This window comes from Myodes glareolus, chromosome 16 (assembly GCF_982192425.1).
Source record: "Myodes glareolus chromosome 16, mMyoGla1.1, whole genome shotgun sequence".
Taxonomy (NCBI): Eukaryota; Metazoa; Chordata; class Mammalia; order Rodentia; family Cricetidae; genus Myodes; species Myodes glareolus.
In genome coordinates, this window is record NC_142041.1 from 23,669,970 (window position 1) to 23,689,795 (window position 19,826).

The window sequence follows — 19,826 nt, forward strand, 5'->3', positions numbered from 1 at the left end:
ACACGCTGTGACATGCATTTGGTTTATCAGCTACAGGTGGAAGTCTATACAGCAGGTCTGCCCACGGGGACACGCTGTGACATGCATTTGGTTTATCAGCTACAGGTGGAAGTCTATACAGCAGGTCTGCCCACGGGACACGCTGTGACATGCATTTGGTTTATCAGCTACAGGTAGAAGTCTATACAGCAGGTCTGCCCACGGGGACACGCTGTGACATGCATTTGGTTTATCAGCTACAGGTAGAAGTCTATACAGCAGGTCTGCCCACGAGGACACGCTGTGACATGCATTTGGCAGTCGTGTCGCTGTGGAACTTTCAAGTCCTACAACAACTTGCTCGCACATTAGTGAAGCTGGTTCACGTAAGGACCCACTGAAGCAACAGAGCGGCTGAACTCCATAAGCTGCAGATAGAGAACAACTCACAGCAGCTTCACTGCCTCTCCCTGCTACCAGGTTTAGAAAGAATGTGTCCAAATAGGGGTCCAAAGTGGGGTCCGAAAGCAAGATTTAACTTTCCAATCTACTGTTCGCTACTAGTGAAAGGACCAAAGTTTTTCAGTTTTTCTAAATCATCTATACTGTAAGGAGTTAAGCAATATTAAATTAAATGAGCACTTAGTAAGTCTTAAGTGGGTACATCTTTAGAAACAATGTGCTTTACAAACAATTTTTTTTTCACTTATTACTGAAATCACCAAGTTTTATGATCCCTGGGGCTGTAAATGCTATATCTAAGATTATGAAGACTATTCTCTAATATCATTTTGACTCAGTAGATAGGAAATATATATCCACTGCAAGTAGAAGGCTGAATTATTGAGTACCAATTTTATCCCACAGAAAAATTCCCAAGAAATGGTAGATACTTCATCAGTATTTGTATAACTTAGGATCTGATTTTGAGAAGCACCCCAACCACACCCTATCAAACACATAGCATATACCTCTTTTAATTTTTGAATAGTTGGAGTAATCTCTTCTTCCAATATCTGGAAAACAAAAGGCAGACAATACTTTCAGTAGGTCAAATACCAATACAAAAACACCTAAGTGTTTTGTTTTTCAAGACTTGGTACAGAAGCGAGAAGAGCAACGTTCTCACTTTATAGCATAAACTGCATATACAAGAGTCTTCTTCAAAACTCTTTCATGTCTATTTAATTACCGTCTTTATTTCTTTCAGTTTAGCCTCCTTCTTTTCTATAGTTTTCTGGGCAGCTATTTTTTTGTACTCATACATCCTGGTTCCAGCAGCTTCTTCAATCATCGATAATATCTGGAATACAATTGTATTAAGAATTCAAAGCAATGAGTCTCACTGGAATTTAACAATAACTATACCACTACATTGACCTCAACAGAATTTTACTAAGTAATATATACCATCCTATAAAAGATAACCAGATTAAAACATCTATCTGACCCTGACACTTAACTGAGAAGTATCTGTAGCTTCACTCTTGTTCCCAAATCAAGCCTTCTGCGACACTAATTTCCCAATGTTTAATGCTTCTGAAATTGAAGCTACTGATTGTTCCTATTTTCCTGATACAAGCCAAAAAAGGCAATAAAAACAAAGTAATCTTCTTCTATTTTTTTAAGTTTGCTCTTAAAACTATATAAAGTTGGACTTCAACTATTTTTTCCAAGAATTAAGCACGGCATACATACTTAATGGTTATGGCACACGCATTAGTGACAAGTTGTGACAAACAACTTTATGCTTCCACTTCTCTATTCAGAGTGAGGCCAGTGTCTAATGCAAACGCAAGCCAGCACCTTTTAGGAAGTTCCTATTCATCTTCAGAACCATCTCTAGAAGAGCACTTTTTTCCTGAACTCGTTATGATCTGTACATGTTCAGCAGGTTTTAAACTAGTAATTCCCACTAAGACATTACCTTAGTGAAAGTAAACTTGACTTTATTTAAATAGAGTAGTAACATCAATTACAGTCTCTTTAGCTCTTTTCAACAGCAAAAGTAAAAAACTCATTTCACTGCACCAAGTACTTTCAAGGCAGTTACAAGTCCTTTGCCCCACCTAATGTATTCTAGAAAAGAAGCTAATTTTACATACATTTTTTTCTATCACTTTTTCCTTAGTAATTCATCCCAACATAGAACACTAGTTAGCTACACTGCTTTACACAGTCAAGACCTTTGAAGCACAGACACAGCGCTAAATGTTAAGCTACTTTACTAATCATTCTCAGACAAGGCTTCCAAAAATCTTAATGTAAGAAACTACTCTTAAAATCTGGTTGCCTGGAAAATAGAGTATTTATAGTTACTATTTTTATTATTTATAGATAGTATTCTTACCTCTGGTGGTTTCATATTTAATACTTTTGTAATTCTGCCCTGAAAAGAAAACAGCAAATTTAGTTTAACTACAATGAGGTATAAAAAATGTCACCTAAGTAGGCCATATAACGTTCAAGTGGATGCTGCTGTAACTCACTCAGAGTGATACAAGTTACTAAATGATACAAAGGATAATGATAGAAAAAGACATCAGTTTATCCCTGAAATATTAAACTGCTTTAAAGCTAGTTATTTATATTAAGATAATGAGTCTATGGTGTTGATATTGAGTATTCTCCCACAGGGTTTAAGAGTTGACGGCATCACCCTTAACGAAACATTCAGAGGTGGGCTTTAGGGACATGATAGAATCATGAGCACACTGACCTAATCAATGGTCTAATCCACTGATGCAGGTACCACTGGACTGTTAGAAGGTTAGAAACTACAGGATGTGAAGGTCTCACTTGAGAAACTGGGGTTCTAAGGCACACGTCCCTTTGCTCCTTGGACCCCAGGAGGTAAGTTAACAGCTTGCCTCTGCCATACGGTTCCGCTGTGATATTTCAGCCTCACCGCAAGCACACAGCAATGGAGATAGTCAACAATGGGCAAGAAACTTTGTAAACCTTGATGAAAAGTCTTTCTCTGACTTTTTTCTGGCAGGTTGGGGGGTTCCATTCTGTGAGCTATAAAAACCTGACATATGACTTCTTTTTTAAACTTATCTTGTATTGGCTTTACTTATAAAATAACTGCAAAAAAGCACCACATCACAGTAAAAATTCAGAAAATGCAATAAAAATAGACACAGAAAAAAGATATTAAAAAAAACACAATTCTCTTACGCAACAAATGAAAATTAAAGTAAACCTGTTATGAAAGATACAGAACAATCCCAACCAGATACCTGCATGATGAGGAAGTGAGGGTTATTAACGTTCAGGCCCACGGAACAGAAGAGATCCTGGACTCTGGTGTTATTGGCATTCACTCCATTGATTAGATATTTATTTCTGCCACCAATCACCACCTAAAAAAGACGCGTTTAACAACCTTTAGAGATAAAGGAACATTTTGTACCAAAATAATAAATTGTAAAATCCATTGCTTTGCACTATTCTGTATAATTAATGGCACACCCCATCCTGAGTAAATAGTGGAAGATGTATGTCACAATCAAAAGGACTGCAGATTTGGGTTAGGACAACTCAGGAGCTTTCACTAACTAGTGAACTATGCACATCTAGCATTATTTTTCCAATATGTATAAAATGTATTTTTCTTTCATGATCATGTTCTGAAGCTGATCACAATTAGAAGTTAATATCTGTTTTCCACTTTTTAAGGGGAACGGAAGATACTAAAAGCTAAAGACATGGATTCTGTAATGAAATTCTCAGAAACCTCTACAAAGAGTTCATTAACATGACATTTGACAACTTCGAAGAAAGAGAGTAATGGTACTTCAGCTTGGACTCATCATGACACTCTAGATCCTGTCTTGTTCAGATTATACTTCAGTTCCAAAATTATATTAAGGGTATGATAGTCGCATTTAACGAAGTCTGAAAGACTTTAACAGAGACTTGCTTCTCATAATATATACCTCACTGCACTAAGAGTGCAATACATACATACCAGTAATAAATAAATAATGAATACAGTTAGTTTACTTTCTTTACAGTATTATTAGGTTGGGAGGTGTGTCCATAAATAAAACAAGGATTTTATACAAAAAAAAAATTGGTAAGAATACAATCTCATGACCCAAATAAAGACAGAAAAAATTATGTAGGCTAAACAGGAATGTAGAGACATTTCCCCAAAAGTACCTGTTTATGGCTACTAAAAACCTAACAAAAAGCTGAATTCTGTCCTGCCCTAGCCAAATAAATAAAACCAGAAGCTTGATTAAAAACAAAGAAAATCTATTTTAACAAAATGCTAAAATAGAAAGTGAGAACTAAAAGAATTTTACAAACAAAACTGAGAAGCTGAAAGCATTGACTCTAAGAAAAAAGATTAAGGACTAATGGGAGGCCCTTAACGATTTTAAACACAAAGGTAGCAATGAATCTAAGTAATAACACATATAACAGGTTCAGAGTAGCTTCAAGTCAGGCTGTGGACACTGAGAGAATACTCAAGAAAACCAGTGGAGAGTCTAAAATAAAAAAATGCTAATTCTGTCTATATCTGTTCTCATTAAACTTTTTTTGTCGCCACTAAATCTCAGGCCACACGGGTTAATAATTTCTATGGAATTGTATGCAGCTGAGAGGCTGCTACATACTTCATGTGTTTAAGATAATGAAGGACCCGAAAAGCAGCTCAAAGCCCTGTAGGGTTTTATTTAGAAAATATTTAGACCTGCAGACAACTTACATATTGAAATATACACAAAGTCAGATTTCATATTCAAACTCTCAAAAGAACCAAGATTAATACATAAAACTAAGTTAGCAAACTCCTGCTGAATTTCAGATTAGTTTTTAATAACCATTTTACAAATTAGAATAGAAGGCAAGATCTGAAGTAACTGGAGGAGCTCACAGGGAAGATTTAGACATGATAGCTTAAGTTCTAACCACAGCTGAGCTGAGTGCTCACAGAATGGAAGACTCAAGATCTTTCACTCTCTTACAGACAATATATCTCACAGGGCACTATCAAATATACAGTTCATTATTGACAGAAGCACCATTATGCAGTTCAGGACTCTATAAGATATTCTAAAGGACTCTAGTCAGTATTCATAAGATTTGTTCATCAACACTAACCAGGAAGCTTTTACTGTACTGAGCCAGACTGTCAAGCAACACATTAGACCTAAAATGTTTACACAGTGTTACACAGCAATTTCCTCCAAGAGAGAACATTCTATCTTGGTGAGAAGCTCCAGGATGTTCTTTCTTAATGGAGATAAAACATTTCAAACTGCAGGGAAGCGCCTTAAAACTCAGAACACAAACAACTTAACCTTCAGGAAATCCCTAGAAGTGACCAGACTCATGGCCCACCCTTACGCCCCATCAATCTTCCAGAAGTACTGTTGAGACACCCTCAACATAAGACAAGCGACCTGAAGTGCTGACCAGCAGCTGTCTGAGAGAGGCTCACATCAGCTGAGCTCCTAAAGGAGGAACTCTCTAATGCAGCGCTTCTCAGCTTTCCTGATGCTGTGAACCCTGACCATAAAATTATTCCCTACTTCATAACTGTGATTTTGCTCCTTTTATGAATCAAATACAAATATCTGTGTTTCCAATGTTTTTAGGTGGTGCCTATGAAAGGGTCGTTTGAGCCCCAGGTAAAGAATCACTGTTCTATCACGGTGCAGTGTGTAACAGCTTCCTCCAAGGCTGAATGAAATGTTCCATCCTGCAGGGACCCTTTAAATAGCTAAACAACTCTTGATAGCTTTGGGAACTCCTTAAAACTGACCAGATTCACTAGGTCCCTCACTCAGAAGGAAGGAAGTTAAAGTGCAAAGAAGACTCTTAAGAGGAGAATAATTGCAAAGGTGGAAGAGGTTAGACCAATGAGATACTGGAAAAGACACTCTCCAATCTGTTGAGCTGCCCTCGGGCTGTGCACTGTGCTCCAGGTTCCTAGTTCTGTGAGCTGCCACCCACGCTGGATGACACACTGTCTCTGTGTCATTTCTACTCCTGTAAGTGGTAATGTCTTATCTCAGATCCTGTGAGTAACCCTGGCATAAACCACTGGTCCATCAAGTTCAACTTTGGTGGTATGCATACTTTGGTCTGCTGTTGTTGCCCTACCTGGGGACACTATTTATACAGTATCCAAAGGCTTGACAGCTACTCACCTGTCTGGTAACTGTGATTTCATCATGAGCTTCAAATCCTAAAGGACTTTGCTTTTTGTCAGAATTATCAAAAGTAATTGAAACGGAGGCTTTGGTAATTCCAGCCTGCCCATTCTTATAAACTAGATCTTGTAAATTAGAAGCCCGCACCTATAATGAAAGAAGGAAAGTTCATTGACCAAACTTCATATTCTAAGACAGCAGCATTAAAATACATGTCCTGCTTTGGAAAACACACCTGTGTAGTGGTAAGTAAAAGAGAGGCAATCACATCCATCCATCAGCAAGAAAAACAAGGACTACAGACAATAACGTATTATCAGTACCCTTCACATTCTATTCTGAATTGATCTTTACTAACTTAGCAAAAGCTACCTTGAAAAACTCAAGGGAGAGGTATGAACTTTACTAGGTACCCCATCCATTAGTACACCCAAAAAGGCACTGGAAGGCAGAAGAGCAGGTACAGACTCTGAACTGAGACTACACTGAAATAACACTGCTGGTGGGGGCATTACTCCCAACAGTTTGAGAGGAGGAAACTGAGGCAAGGTCTCAAAGTTTCTATTTTTTCATCTAAAGGATGGAGTAATCAAAGTCTCTGCTTAAACGGATGCAATGCAATATAAAATAATTTACGTGAAGCACAAACACGAAAATGAAGACTCCAAAGAGTAAAAAAACAGGCAAATGTAGTCTCCAAAGAGTAACAAAGATACCCTTGGACAAATGTTTACATAAATAAAACGATTATACTGTACCTGAGACAGGTTGGAGATGCCGAGGAGAAAGCAGATGGAGTCCAATATATTGGATTTTCCACTGCCGTTTAAACCAGTGATAGCATTGAAGAGGGGGTCAAAACCATTGACTTCAGTCCTTTGTGCATAGGACTTGAATCCTTCGAGAATGATTGATTTGACATACATTATTCTACACTGTCTTGGGCTCGTAAGCCTCCGTTGGGCAACAAGCGACAAGCCAGGTCTGTATAAAACAGAAATAACATCAGTCAAGTATACGTTAAAAAAAAAAAAACTCAAATCACAGTAAATATGACAGGAATGTAGAGCACCGGAAAAATACAAACTACTTTTAATTCTAAAAACAGCTTCCTTGAATTTAAAATTATCCAGTAGTTGGCCACTGTTTGGAAGTTAAATCATCCAGCCTGGAAGTCACCATCTCTTTATTAATACTGCCCACTTTCCCAGGCTTGTGTTGACTCTAAACACTGTAGTTAATAAAGACTTTTGGTTATTTCACATTTAATTCTCCTTGCTACAAGCGCGCTTTTCTGGTCCTGGAAAGGATACCCCTCTTTGCCGCTCCTTTCTTTTTCCTCCGTGGCAGTAAAAGATGACACTAAACAGCATTTATCTGTCTATCCAAGTCACCCTAAATTCCGCTATGCTCTGTGCCTACACACATTCGTGAATCTCTCTCTGAATAAGACTTTCAGGACCCGGGTAGTTAGCAGACCTTAAGGACGAGGTGGATCTGTTCTACAGTCTCTTTTAAAACATTCAGTGGTTTCTCGCGTCCCCAAGTACTTGTTGATCCGCCTTACGGATGAACAAGAGTCAACAACTCTATCTAATCAGCGCTTGAGGTCCTTCCTTGAACCTGACCCTTCCCGCGCCCCGTCTCCCGCCGAGACACCAGGTTTGTGGCCGGGCCAAGGGCCGCACTACGCACCCGTCACAGAGCCGCCCGGGCCTGGGAAACCAGCACAGTTCCCTCACAGCGCGAAGGCGGAGTGCGAGACCACCCGAGCCGGACCGGGGTGCTACCGGGCGAATGCCAGCATCCCCGGCACAGCGCCCGCCGCAGTCCAACCACCGTGCCGGAACTGTTCCTTTGAATTTCGGCGCGAGCGAAGGACCCCGCCTCCGAGGCGTCTCGCCTCTGTTGGTGCCCAGTATCTGCCTGACGGATGCGCTTCCTCTTTCGACCCCAGTAAAAACACGGAAACAACATGGCGATAGTAAATAATGTTCTCGACAGTGGAGGGTAGGGGCTATAATGCTGTGGGCATTGAAAGTGCAAATGAAGGCGGGTCGTTCTCACATCCGCGTCAGGCACGCTCCAGGCAGCACCTCTTCCTGGTCTGGGCCTCGCGCGGCCCTGGCCCCGCCCACGTTCTGGTCCTTTCCGGCCAGCGGCTTCTGCCCTCGGGCTCCGCCTCCTCCAGGTCGATTTTCTGTATCTTCTGCGGCTTCTTTTTCTCCGGATTGCCGAGAGTCCTGGAACGTGGAGGCTGTAATTAGTTGAATAGGAAGGCTCTGGCTTTGGGGACACAAGTCTCAAATTTCCAGAGGGAACCTTTTGCCTGCAACAACGGGAAGTTTTGTAGCAGGTGCAAATGACTGTATGATTCCTTATGCCAAAAAGCTGTTTAATGATAAGCAATGGCTGACCTGCCGGTTCAGGAAAGTTTGCTGAAGCTTCTTAGGAAAGTTACAGAGTTCTATGTACTGGATAGCTGCGTCCCAAAGCCTGTCAAAACTTCCTCCACAAACACGGAAGCCTAGTGTTCTCGTTTGTTTTCATTTGTACGGTTAAGTACTTTGCGTCACTAGGCTAAACGACTTATAAGTGAAGACATTTCCCGGGCAGCCTAATGACAGAGCATGTGCCCCTAAAGCATTATCTACAATTGCTAATTTTACAGTGCTGGTAATAGATTACCCAGTCAGCAGTGTGTAGCGTTTTTAACAGCAGCAGGGTTTTAGGGCTAATTATACCTGAGCATCGATGCTAAATTGGGAAGGGCCTGGCTTTGTTATTTTTATTGAAAACATGTTTTCATACCGTATATTATGACTAGTTTTCTCCTTCCCGAACTCCTCCCAGACCCTCACTCAAACCCACACCCTTTCTTTTCTCCCTCAAAATACAAATAGGATTCTAAAATAATAATGCTGATAGTGACAATAAAATGGTGAAAACAAACCAGAATAGGATAAAATAACCAGGAAAAAAAGAGAACCAAAGGAAAAACACCAGAATCATACATATGCTGGGACACATTCACACACACACACACACACACACACACACACACACACACATACATACACGTTCACGCAAGAGAAAGAGAGGGAGAGAGAGAAGCAGAAACCATAATATATAAAGAAAGGTCTGTAAGGTTAAAAAATGTTCCAACAAACGGTGTGAAACAGAACCCCTTTAATCCACTGAGTTTGTTTTGTATTGGCCATTTATTGCTGGGCCTGGGGACTTGTATACCCAGTGAGACTTCACTGAAGAAACTATGCCCTTTGCAGGCAGCTGTGATAGCTTCTGTGTTAGAAACGGGGGGGTTGTTTCTACTTTACCTCTCAGCCCTGGGACCCCATCTGGCTTAGACCTGTGCAAGCCCTGTGAATGCTGCTCCAGTCTCTAGGCGTTCATATGTGCACAAGTCCTGTTCTGTCTTGTTTCCAAGGTGTCTTCCCTCCTCACTGGCTTGTAGGATCTTTCTGCTTTCTCTTCTGCAGAGTTCCCTGAGCCCCGAGGAGAGGGATTTGATGGAGACATTCCATTTAGGACTGAGTGTTCCAAGGTCTTACCTGTGCACATGGTCCACTTGTGAGTCTATATTTGTTCCCATCTCCTGCGTGAGGATGCTTCTCTGATGGTGGCTGAGCAATATGCTCATCTATGAGTAGCAGAACGTCATTAGGAGCCTTGTTGCTACATTCCTTTAGCAGAGTAGTAATATTTGAGTTTCTTCTAGATCCATTTCCTGTCTAGTCTAAGGTTCTTGACCAACCGGGCAATGTCGGGAATGGATTCCATCTCATGGAGTGGGCTTTAATTCCAACCAGATAGTGGTTGGTTACTCCCACCACTCTTCTACTACCACTGTACCAGCTATCTTAGAGGCAAATTTTGTAGCTGGGTTGGTGTTTACCTTTCTGATCTTGTACTATGCAGAGTGTCTTCCTGTACAATGAATACTATTCAGCAGGGCTGATGGCTTTAGGTAGGCATCAGCTGGACTTCTCTGTGCTTACTGAATTGTGTAGGTGTTGTCTTGAGTATTTAGATCTTACCATCAGTCTGTAGAGCGCAACCAATGTCTTGTGTGGCTTGGGGATTTTTATAGGGTACCTTTGGCCAACTCTTCCATTCAGTGTAACCCATTCCCAGCACCAGAGGTTTCATTTGTCGGTGAGAGATGTCTGATTGGTGCTTTGTCTCCCCTATTATTAGGTGATTTCAATTTAGATATCTTAAATAACATGCATTTATTTTAACCTTTAATCTCAGCATTCGGGAGGCAGAGATGGGAGGAGCTTTGTGATTTGAAGCCAGCCTGGTCTGCAGAGCAAGTTCCAGGACAGGCTCCAAATCTACAGAGAAACCCTGTCTCAAAAAAAGGGGGGGGAGCAGGAAGCAGCAGCAACTTCTAATGTATTGGTTTTCCCAATACCCCTCAACTGGCCCTGTGTTTTAACTGTCCTACCCCATATTCCTACCTTATGCCCTTTTTCTTGCTTCTTGCTTTGTCCCTGTTTGGCCCTCCTGTTCCAGTGCTCCACTCCCCCCCATCCATTACTATCTGTTCTGTTTTTCTTTCCAGGAGCAACCTTTCCCTCTTGTATAGCCCCTTACTCTATACTTAACCTCTGTGGTTTATATGGATTGTAGCTACTTTGTTGAGAACTTAACAGGTAACATCCACATATAAGAGAATACATACCATATAGGTCTTTGGGGGTCTGGGTTACCTCACTCAGGATGATTTTGTCTAGCTCCATCCATTTACCTACCAAATTCATGATTTCACTTTTTAAAAATAGCTGATTCATACTCCATTGTGTAAAGGTACCACATGTTTATATCCACTATCAGCTGATGGACATCTAAGGTGTGTCCAATTCCTGGCTACTATGACTAGAGCAGCAGTGAACACAGGTCAGCTGGACTAGTAGATAGTGCTTACATTTGGCTTTATCATGGACTGCCTTGTTTTCTTCATCTGTAGGAAATGAAGGTTTTGTTGGGTATAGTAGTCTGGGCTGGCATTTGTGATCTCTTAGAGTCTACAGCACATCTGTTCAGGCACTTCCAGCTTTTAGAGATTGGGAAGTTTAGTATAATTTTAATAGATCTGCTTTTGTATGTTTCTTGGTATTTTTTCATTGAAGCTTTTAATATTTTTTTTCCTTTGTATTTGGTGTTTTGACTATTATCTGCCTGGGGGACTTTCTTTTCTGCTCCAGTCTGTTTGGTGTTTTGTATACTTCTTATACCTTGACAGGCTTCTTCTTTATGTTAGGGAAATTTTCATCTATGATTTTGTTGAAAATATTTTCTGTGCCTTTGACTTTGAAAGACCCGGATAAATCCAGAACCCTCTAGCAGGAAGAATAGAGCCAAAAATCTAGGTTAGCCGGTTCAGTGACTCTCCAGTCCTAAGAGCAGTCAGAGTTCCCTGTCCCATGGGAAGTCCAAGCTCCTCCCCCCTCCATCCAGGTCTATCTGGGGGTCTTTCAACTTGTGTTTCTTTTCCTTCTCTATTTCTGTTATTCTTAGATTTTGTCTTTTCATAATGTTGAAAATTTTCTGGATGTTTTGTGCCAAGATTCTTTTGACCAAGTGATTCATTTTTTTTCTATTGTATCTTCAATACCTGAGATTCTCTCATCCATCTCTTGTATTTGTGAAGCTTGCCTCTGAGGTTCCTGTTTGAGTTTCTAAACTTTTCATTTCAGATTTCCCTCAGTTTGGATTTTTTTTAATGATTCTGTTTCTTTCAAATCTGGAACTGTTTTCTTCCTTTCATTTCACCGTCTACTTGTGTTTTCATAGAATCCATTATAGAGTTATTAATTTCCCCTTTCACGTCTTTGACCATATTCATAATAGCTACTTGGGGTCCTTGTCTCGTGCTTCAGCTGGGTTGCATTTCTCAGGACCTTCTGTCATAGGGTTTCTGGGTTCTGGTAAAGACATTGTTCTAGTGGGTATTGACTGTGTTTTTATGCTGGTGTCTGGACATCTGGGTTTGAGATTATTGTAATTCTAGGTGTTGATATCTAGGCTTGCCTTTGTTGTGTGGATTTTCTATTCCTTGATTTCTGTAGCCCTATCTGGATCTTAAAAGAGCGTGATAGGTGTGGGTTGCCTGAGTTACTGCCAAGTGTGGCCACTGGGGGTCCAGGGTAGAATGTGGTTTTAGGTATGAGGGGCTGACAGGAAGGCTAAGGAGAGATGGGCTAGAATGGGGTGTGTGCAAGAAGATGCATGTGAAGTCCTGGGTCTCCCAGGAGAATCTGTGGATTCCCAAGGGAGTGGAGTCAGCGAGGGAAGGCAGGCCTCCACAGCAGGTTTGCTGGGGTTTAGCTTAATAATGGGGCTTCTGCTGTAGGGCTTCTTTTGGAGTTTCTTCTGCTATTTTGAAACACCATGACCAAAAGCAACTTGGGGAGGAAAAAATTATTTCACTTATATTTCTATATCTTAGTTCATCACCAAAGGCAGTCAGGACAGGAACTCAAACAGGGCAGGAATCTGGAGACAGGAGTACTGTTTAAAGGTATGCTTGTGACTTGTCCTGCCTGCTTTCTTATAGAACTCAGGACCACCATCCCAGGGGTGGTATCACCCACAGTGGGCTTGGTCCTCCCATAGAAATTGCAATCTAAGGCTTACCTCATTAGCTGTCTCTGTATCACTAACCTCCTTTGTGCCCCTTGATTATGTATATAGACGCCTGCTAAATCTTCCCTCTAGGTTATTTCCCCACTGTCTTGGTTTATTTTTATGTTGTTTCTTATAAGTTATGTTGTAATCTGCTGGCCTGGCCTGCCAGCTGGGTACCCTGTCCCTTTAACAGACAAGCCCTGCCTGCTCCCAATTCCCCCTTCACCCCCCTTTGCAAGCAGATCTCCTGCCTTCTCTCTAGTCCCCTCCCTCCCTCCCTCCCTCCCTCTCATCCTCCCTCTCTCCCTCCCTCCCTCTTGTGAAGAGGTAACTACTGCTTCTCTTCCTCTTCCCCTTCTCCATTCTTTCCTCTCTCTTTCCTCTCTCTCTGTCCCCCTTCTCTCTCTCCCCTTCTTCCCTCCCCTCTATAACTCCTTACTCTTATACCATTCCTGTAATGATTTCAGCCACATAAGGCTGATACTTCCGGGCTCTAGAGGGTCATGCAGGTACAGACAAGTCCACAGGCAGAAGTGCCTAATGGCCCCCAGGGATATTAAAGGGCCCCCACGTGATCCATGTATGACTCAGCTAAACCCTTGCACACATGCATGGTTACATCCACTTATGATTCAGCTAAGCCATTGTGCGCATGCGTGAGCCCCTGTCATCTGCGTATGATGCAACCACAGCAACCCCCTGTGCGCATTAGCTAAGCAGCTTCTCTCTCTCTCTCTCTCTCTCTCTCTCTCTCTCTCTCTCTCTCTCTCTTCTCCCTCTCTCTCTCCACACTGATTTTCCAGGCCTGTACACGCCCCTCTAATAAACTCCTAAGCAGATTTGTTGAGTGTTTTGTGGTTTCTTCTCGCCCCAGTTAATTTCAATTCCCAATACCCACTAAATAAACTCTATACCCAAGTTCTCACCACAGGATATATATGTCTGTCTCTCACCTGCTGTGGCTTCAGGCCACCCGTGGATACCTTGGGACTGACCTTGGGTTACCATGTGTCATGAATGATAACAAGTTGCATGGATAAGATCAACTCAAAGGATAAAGGGGCTTATTTCAACTCAGAGTACAGCTATAAGGTCAATTATGGTAGGAAAGTTCAGGCAACAGGAGCTTGAGGAAGGTGGTCACATGCCGTCTACAATCAGGAAATAGATGAGTACATCAGCTTCTCAGCTCCTTTTCTTTTTTCCTATTTATTTATTTATTTTATTACTTTATAAATAATACCATTCAAAATCTCCACTTCCTCCCCTCCTCCCACTTCCCTCCTGCTCCCCAACTCACCTTCTCCTCTCCCCCTCCAGTCCTAAGAGAAGGCAGGGTACCCTGCCCTGTGGGCAGTCCAAGGCCCTTCCCCCTCCATCTTTTCTAGAACACGTACAGCCAGTGATCACAACCAGGGAGTGTTACCCACACTAGGTTGATCATTCTCGGGGTCCTGCCCAACTTATTTGTCCCGTACTTGGAGGGAGGGGTGAGGATTAAGACAGAAATAAACAAGAGACAATAGAGTTGGGAGGGCATCCAGTAAATATTGTGATTTACCTTAGGTTTATTGCTCAAAGTCTCCTATACCCCAACCAAAAAGGGGGAAGGCAAAAGACTTCCTTTCCACGACACAAAGAACAAAGAAAATACTTTTCTCCTCACATCTCAAAGCATCAAGTAACCACACCCTAGGTCAATATATCCTTTTCTCTAGGCAAGATGTCTTTCTTGTAGCCACATCTTACCACAAGCATCTTGTCATATAACCTTGAAGGAGCAGAATAGGTCTGAACTCTGTGACCGTTAGTCAAGGTGGAATGGATTCACTTCTCTGGGCCTCCACAGGTCATCCCACTTCCTTTGAAAGTAATCAAGATAGTTCCCCGTTGGCATCCCTAGAAGTTCACCTGTGAGTACATTGTCATCAGTGGTCTTGCCTTGTTAGTATCTGGAAATCTAGAATCCAGCCACTTCCTTTCAGAATTATGGCTGATGAATGTCTGTTGAGTGGGTAAGTAACAGTATAAACATACGCCTAAGGATGCTCATTCTTCCCAGCCACAGAGCACCCATTTCTCTAGGCAGTTTTCCTGTGCTGGCAGCTGTTCTCGAATAACCACTCAGAGTCTTTAGTATTAATTATAAATTTGGTGTAGGACCTCTGCTCCTTTTACTACATAAATTCTCGGTCGATAGCTCAGGCTTGTTATTAACCACCTCATACAACTTTAATTAATCCATTTCTGTTCCTCTATATGCTGCCCCAAGGCTCTTGGCATTTACCTCTCCAGCATGTCTTGCTTACTCTCTGTCAGCTCCTCTGACTCTTCCGTTCTTCCTGCCAGCATTCTCTCTGTGTCTCACCGAATCTCTTCTTGCCTAGCTATCAGCCAGTCAGCTCTTTTTAACAATGAGACCAATACATATTTACAGTGTACAAAGATTGTTCCATAACACATTCCCTCTTCCTATTTTTCAGATAGTAGTTGGCTGGTTTCCTTTCTTCCCATATTTAAATTTCTTAATGATTATCTCCACACTTCATTAAAAAATGAAAGTGGAAAGTTAGAAGTCTTGTTGATCACTGCTTCCCCTCTTTTTCTCATGTTGACCTTATCTAAATATAAATTTCTGCTTCAGTTCCATCCAGCTGTGGGTGGATGACCAGACTGGGAGTCCCTACTCTTCCAATTTTTTTTTGCCTTTAAACCTCTACTCTCCTTATCCATAAAGAGGGTGGTTTTACTCTTAGGACTTTAACGGTCTTCAGAACATTATTGGATGCCATCAATACATTTTCTTGGAGTCTGAGAGTTTTCTTTTTTCTTAAACATATTGCCTGTCATTTATATGACATAGTCCACATATAATTCAGCTCCTAGTTCTTCTATCACTTTTAAATAGTTAATCGTGTCTCTTCTTTCTGCCACTTCAAGGCATCCTCTACTAATCCTCCTTGGGCAATTGCCTGGAGGAAATAAGTTTTTAATGAAAATAAGTAATAATGTACAGACCTAGTATGACCTAGGTACACATAAAAGTCAATGCATTATGATTTGAAGAAAGCAATTCACCTATTTGCCTGCATGTGTAAATCACTTGCTTTGTAACCAGAATGCTGCTATAATTGGTGTGAAATTAAATACCTGTTTAGCTAATTTTTACAAAAGTAAAATCTTTTTTAGGCTGAAAGTTAAAATTTTTACACTTTAGGATAAAGAATGATGTTTCCATTTTAAAACATTTTCCCTTTTTGTCTATCTTTGGGAAATTTAAATAACATAATTTTTAGACTTAGATTATTTGAGGTTATTATTAATAGCAAACTTATTGCTTAAAATCTTGACTTATGCTTCACTACCATTCACTTTCCCTAAACTACTTCATGAAGCACTATTTTATTGTTATGATCTCTGTTTTATTGATGAGGGAGTGAAGTCTCTGATCTAGACTTTGAACACAAAGCACTGCCAAGACTAAAAGTCCACCCATTTACTCACAAAGTACCTGAAATCTTACAATGTCAGTGAACCCTGACAATGTCTGCCACATACATCTTACATCCTAGTGGATATCAGTTCCCATTGATTTAAAGCACAGTTGCTTACAGTAATATCAGGTTACCCTTGCCATGGTTGTCAGCTTTAATACTCGAAGCTCTTCCCATGTGACTCCCAAAGCCCTCAAGTCCTTGAAGCCTCAACTGGTTTGGTTCACCAGCTGGTCAGATATTTTCAATCTAGTATGTTTTTATAGTTGGTGCCCGGGCTTTAGACAAGAACATAAAATTGGAATCATTGTAAGCACTGTAGAATTCTTTTTGTAAAAGCAGTGTTCATTAAGAATAAAAACCATAACAAGTTAACAGACCGCTTTACAAATCATTACAGAAACCCAATTGAATGTAGGATCAGTAGCAGTGCTGATCAAGGGAGAGAAGAGGAGCTGTTCCTATTAGTGCTGGTTGGTGGCATCTTTTTATACAAGAAATGTTGTCAACAATTCTGCTTGGAAGACTAATTCGGAGTAATTTTTATTTTTGTATATTTTATGAGTTAATGGGATCTAGGAGTATAATAACCTGGTGAGAATTTCTCTGCAAACGGCAATGAAATTAGTCTTATTCATGAAACTCATAAATAAGCTATAATTCAGCATTTTATATCGAGGGAAACTAAAACAGGGGTCATGCTGCTTAAGAGGCTAAGGGAATGAAGCAGAACACTGGGAATCCATAGCAGATTTATGATGAAGATACATTCTAACTGGAAGCTTAATTGTGATTTAAATTACAGGTCAGGCTGTGCAGTGTGTTTGCTGTTTAGAGGAAGATCTTTGGGGAGATGCAGCCTGCCTGTTTAAAGAGGAAGCAGGAAGCAAATGAGAAAACAGATTGCGGTCGCTGCTTTTCCTTTGAAATTTCCAGCTGCTCTAAGTCAAATTGCCCCGGAGTTTCTAATGACGCCTCTTGTGAAGGTGCCTTGTTTTACTTCATTTTTCCAGAACAGTTATTTCGCCTGACAGCAGCAAAAATGATGTAGGCAGCAAGCTAATGTGGAAACCACAGATAAGGTATTCTTAGCCTTTCTAGGACCCCGACGTCCTATCATTTCAGGCTGACTCACACAAAATGAGCAAGTTCTGCAGATGGAAGGGCCTTGGAAGAATTATAGCCACTCTTTTCCACAAATGGGGAAATTAAGGCTTCTGGTGATTTCCCCAAATTTACTTTTTATCTCAAGTAACTTCAGGTCTAATGAGGCAGTAAAACTTGTGTACAAATAATTTTAATTGTAAGTGTAAAAAAGTGCCTCCCTAGATACTAAAACTTAAATAACTCAAGGTTGACTCTATAGGAAGGGTTTAGGATAGGAAAAGGAAGCATAGCAGCCCAGACTTAATGCCTAGTGTTACCGTCGTCCTGGTAAAGGTTTTCAATAGTTGATAGCTTGACCACAGTGCAGCCATGGCTAGGGATTAAGACAATGATGGCAGACTAAAAGACTGAGAAGGAAATGAAATATCTGTCCTGCTTAAGGCACTGAGTAATGAATAAGACTAAACAAGTCTTGGCTAAAGCTTTGAGACTAACAGCGGGGAGCAGTTAGTAGAAAAGGATGAAAGTGGAGAATTTAGTGTACACGACACTTTTTATCGGTTGGAAAATCATCTGGGATGTGCAGGATTAGTGTTATCTGTGTAGGACCCCAGAAAACACATAAGACAGAATGTTTCTGTTCATTCCTCAAGTTATTACCCTGCTCCTGTCTGTCTTCTGTTCTGGCTTCTTTCTCATAACTGAGGAGCAGCCAGCTTTACCATCGAGCCTTTCCTCATACAAAACAGACATCTGAAATGGGATTAGGATAGAGCACAAGAATGTCCACAGGAAGTTTCCTGGGATGGTTTTCCTAGGTGAGAGGTGAGCTATATCTTTAAGAGAGGTATACTTTTTCTAGTTGGAGACAGAAATAGCAGTCAAACTTAAACATCATGGTAGATAAAAACTGAAGTAGTAGTTTTAATAGGAAATGATGTATTGGATTGACTGCCCATCATTTTATTAGAAATTTATCGTGTGGGGGAGATGACGAATGTCTGCTGTGCAGGTGTGAACACCTGAACTAAGATCTCCAGGACCCATGAGAAAGGTCAGGTTCCGAGGTATGTGTTTCTTTGGTGCCAGGGGATGGAGTCAAGAGTGTTCTGGGGGCTTGTTGACCAGCCAGTCTAGTAGAAACAGCAAGGTCTAAGTTGACTGAGAGACATTTTCTCATAATATAATTTACAGGGTAATAGACAATATTGCACAATGTTAATCTTTGTCACCGCCACGTGTACACATGTGCCCATACATACATGTATATACACATTTTAAAAATTATAAACTAGAAAAATAATTTTATATTACATATGTAATAAAAATTGTGGTATAGCATTTAGAAACCCTGCTGGGACAGGTTCCTTCAGATTGAACATATATCAGCTACTGACAGCTGACTACTGAGTCTCTGCCTTCACAGAGAGATGCTGTCCAGCTGGGACTTGCACCTGCTCCTCTGTGGGGATCCATATCCAAGACTATTTGATGTAGGCATGGAAAATCCCTGCTTCCCCCACTGCAATACTCAAGCATCCTGTGAATAGCCCCTATCTCCATCAGGTAAGGCCTTTGTTCTGACTGCACCACAGGTCAAATTCTCCTGCTGACTAATTGTATCTTCTTCACATGGGCACAAATGTTTTGGACAGCTTTCCCTAAAAAACTTTCTGAATAAAATTTTCTTATCAAGTCTTTACTCTGAGGAAATTATCAAAGACAGCACCATATGTAATTTGGGAGACAATTTTATCATAATTCAATATAAGTTTGGAAAGCCTGAGGAGTGCATATGATTCAGTCATTAGAAGCGTTATATGGTCTCTATGGTAACAAATTGGCATCCCAACTTCTGTGTTGAATTGCTAAAGCAATTTAGATTCCACTGATAAAGAATTATAATGGAGAGAAATTTTACCTTAGCTGTGATTTGTCTGCTATCAAGCTTTGCCAAACTCATCAGTCAATTGTGGTCACTAAGTGTATCAGCAAGGCTCTTTCAGGAAGTGCTGCACAGGGCAGGGATGGGGGGAGAGATGCAGATGAGTGCACATTAGAGCTTAAAGGGTAATAGCAATCATGTGTTTTCTCTTGATGCTACATTCTCCTTCACATCATAGGAGAGCAAAGGCCTTTCCAGTTAAACACTAAAGAAGCAGGGCTCATGGGTTAGCCACCAAGGATCCTGTGCATCTGCCATAGGGAACGGGAATTGTGGGAGGCTTTTGAATCAGAAGTTAAATGCTCCACCCAATGTGACACACATTACTGAACTTATAATTCACTCTACCTGCTCATAACATGGAGCTCAGAAATCCAAATCCCACATGTGCCCGGATGGGAGGGGACTAGAGCTGGAGTGCTGGCAGATTGTTGGAAAACAGAAAATTCTAAAAACTGAAAAACTGAGGCGAAATTA

General features: G+C 40.9%; 1 protein-coding gene across 1 annotated transcript in view; it reads right to left on the minus strand.

Moving 5' to 3' along the window:
* Positions 1–7,985, minus strand: part of Smc2 (structural maintenance of chromosomes 2) — a 48,082-nt gene extending 40,097 nt beyond the window's left edge. Inside the window, exons 1-7 of the mRNA XM_048419898.3 lie at positions 7,845–7,985; positions 6,908–7,133; positions 6,147–6,296; positions 3,222–3,344; positions 2,330–2,368; positions 1,172–1,282; positions 951–995 (exon numbers count right to left, since the gene is read on the minus strand). Of these exons, the coding sequence (XP_048275855.2) occupies positions 951–995; positions 1,172–1,282; positions 2,330–2,368; positions 3,222–3,344; positions 6,147–6,296; positions 6,908–7,075 (636 nt within the window). The 5' untranslated portion in view covers positions 7,076–7,133; positions 7,845–7,985. The remainder of the gene's footprint in view (positions 1–950; positions 996–1,171; positions 1,283–2,329; positions 2,369–3,221; positions 3,345–6,146; positions 6,297–6,907; positions 7,134–7,844) is intronic.
* Between the last annotated feature and the right edge of the window lie 11,841 nt (positions 7,986–19,826).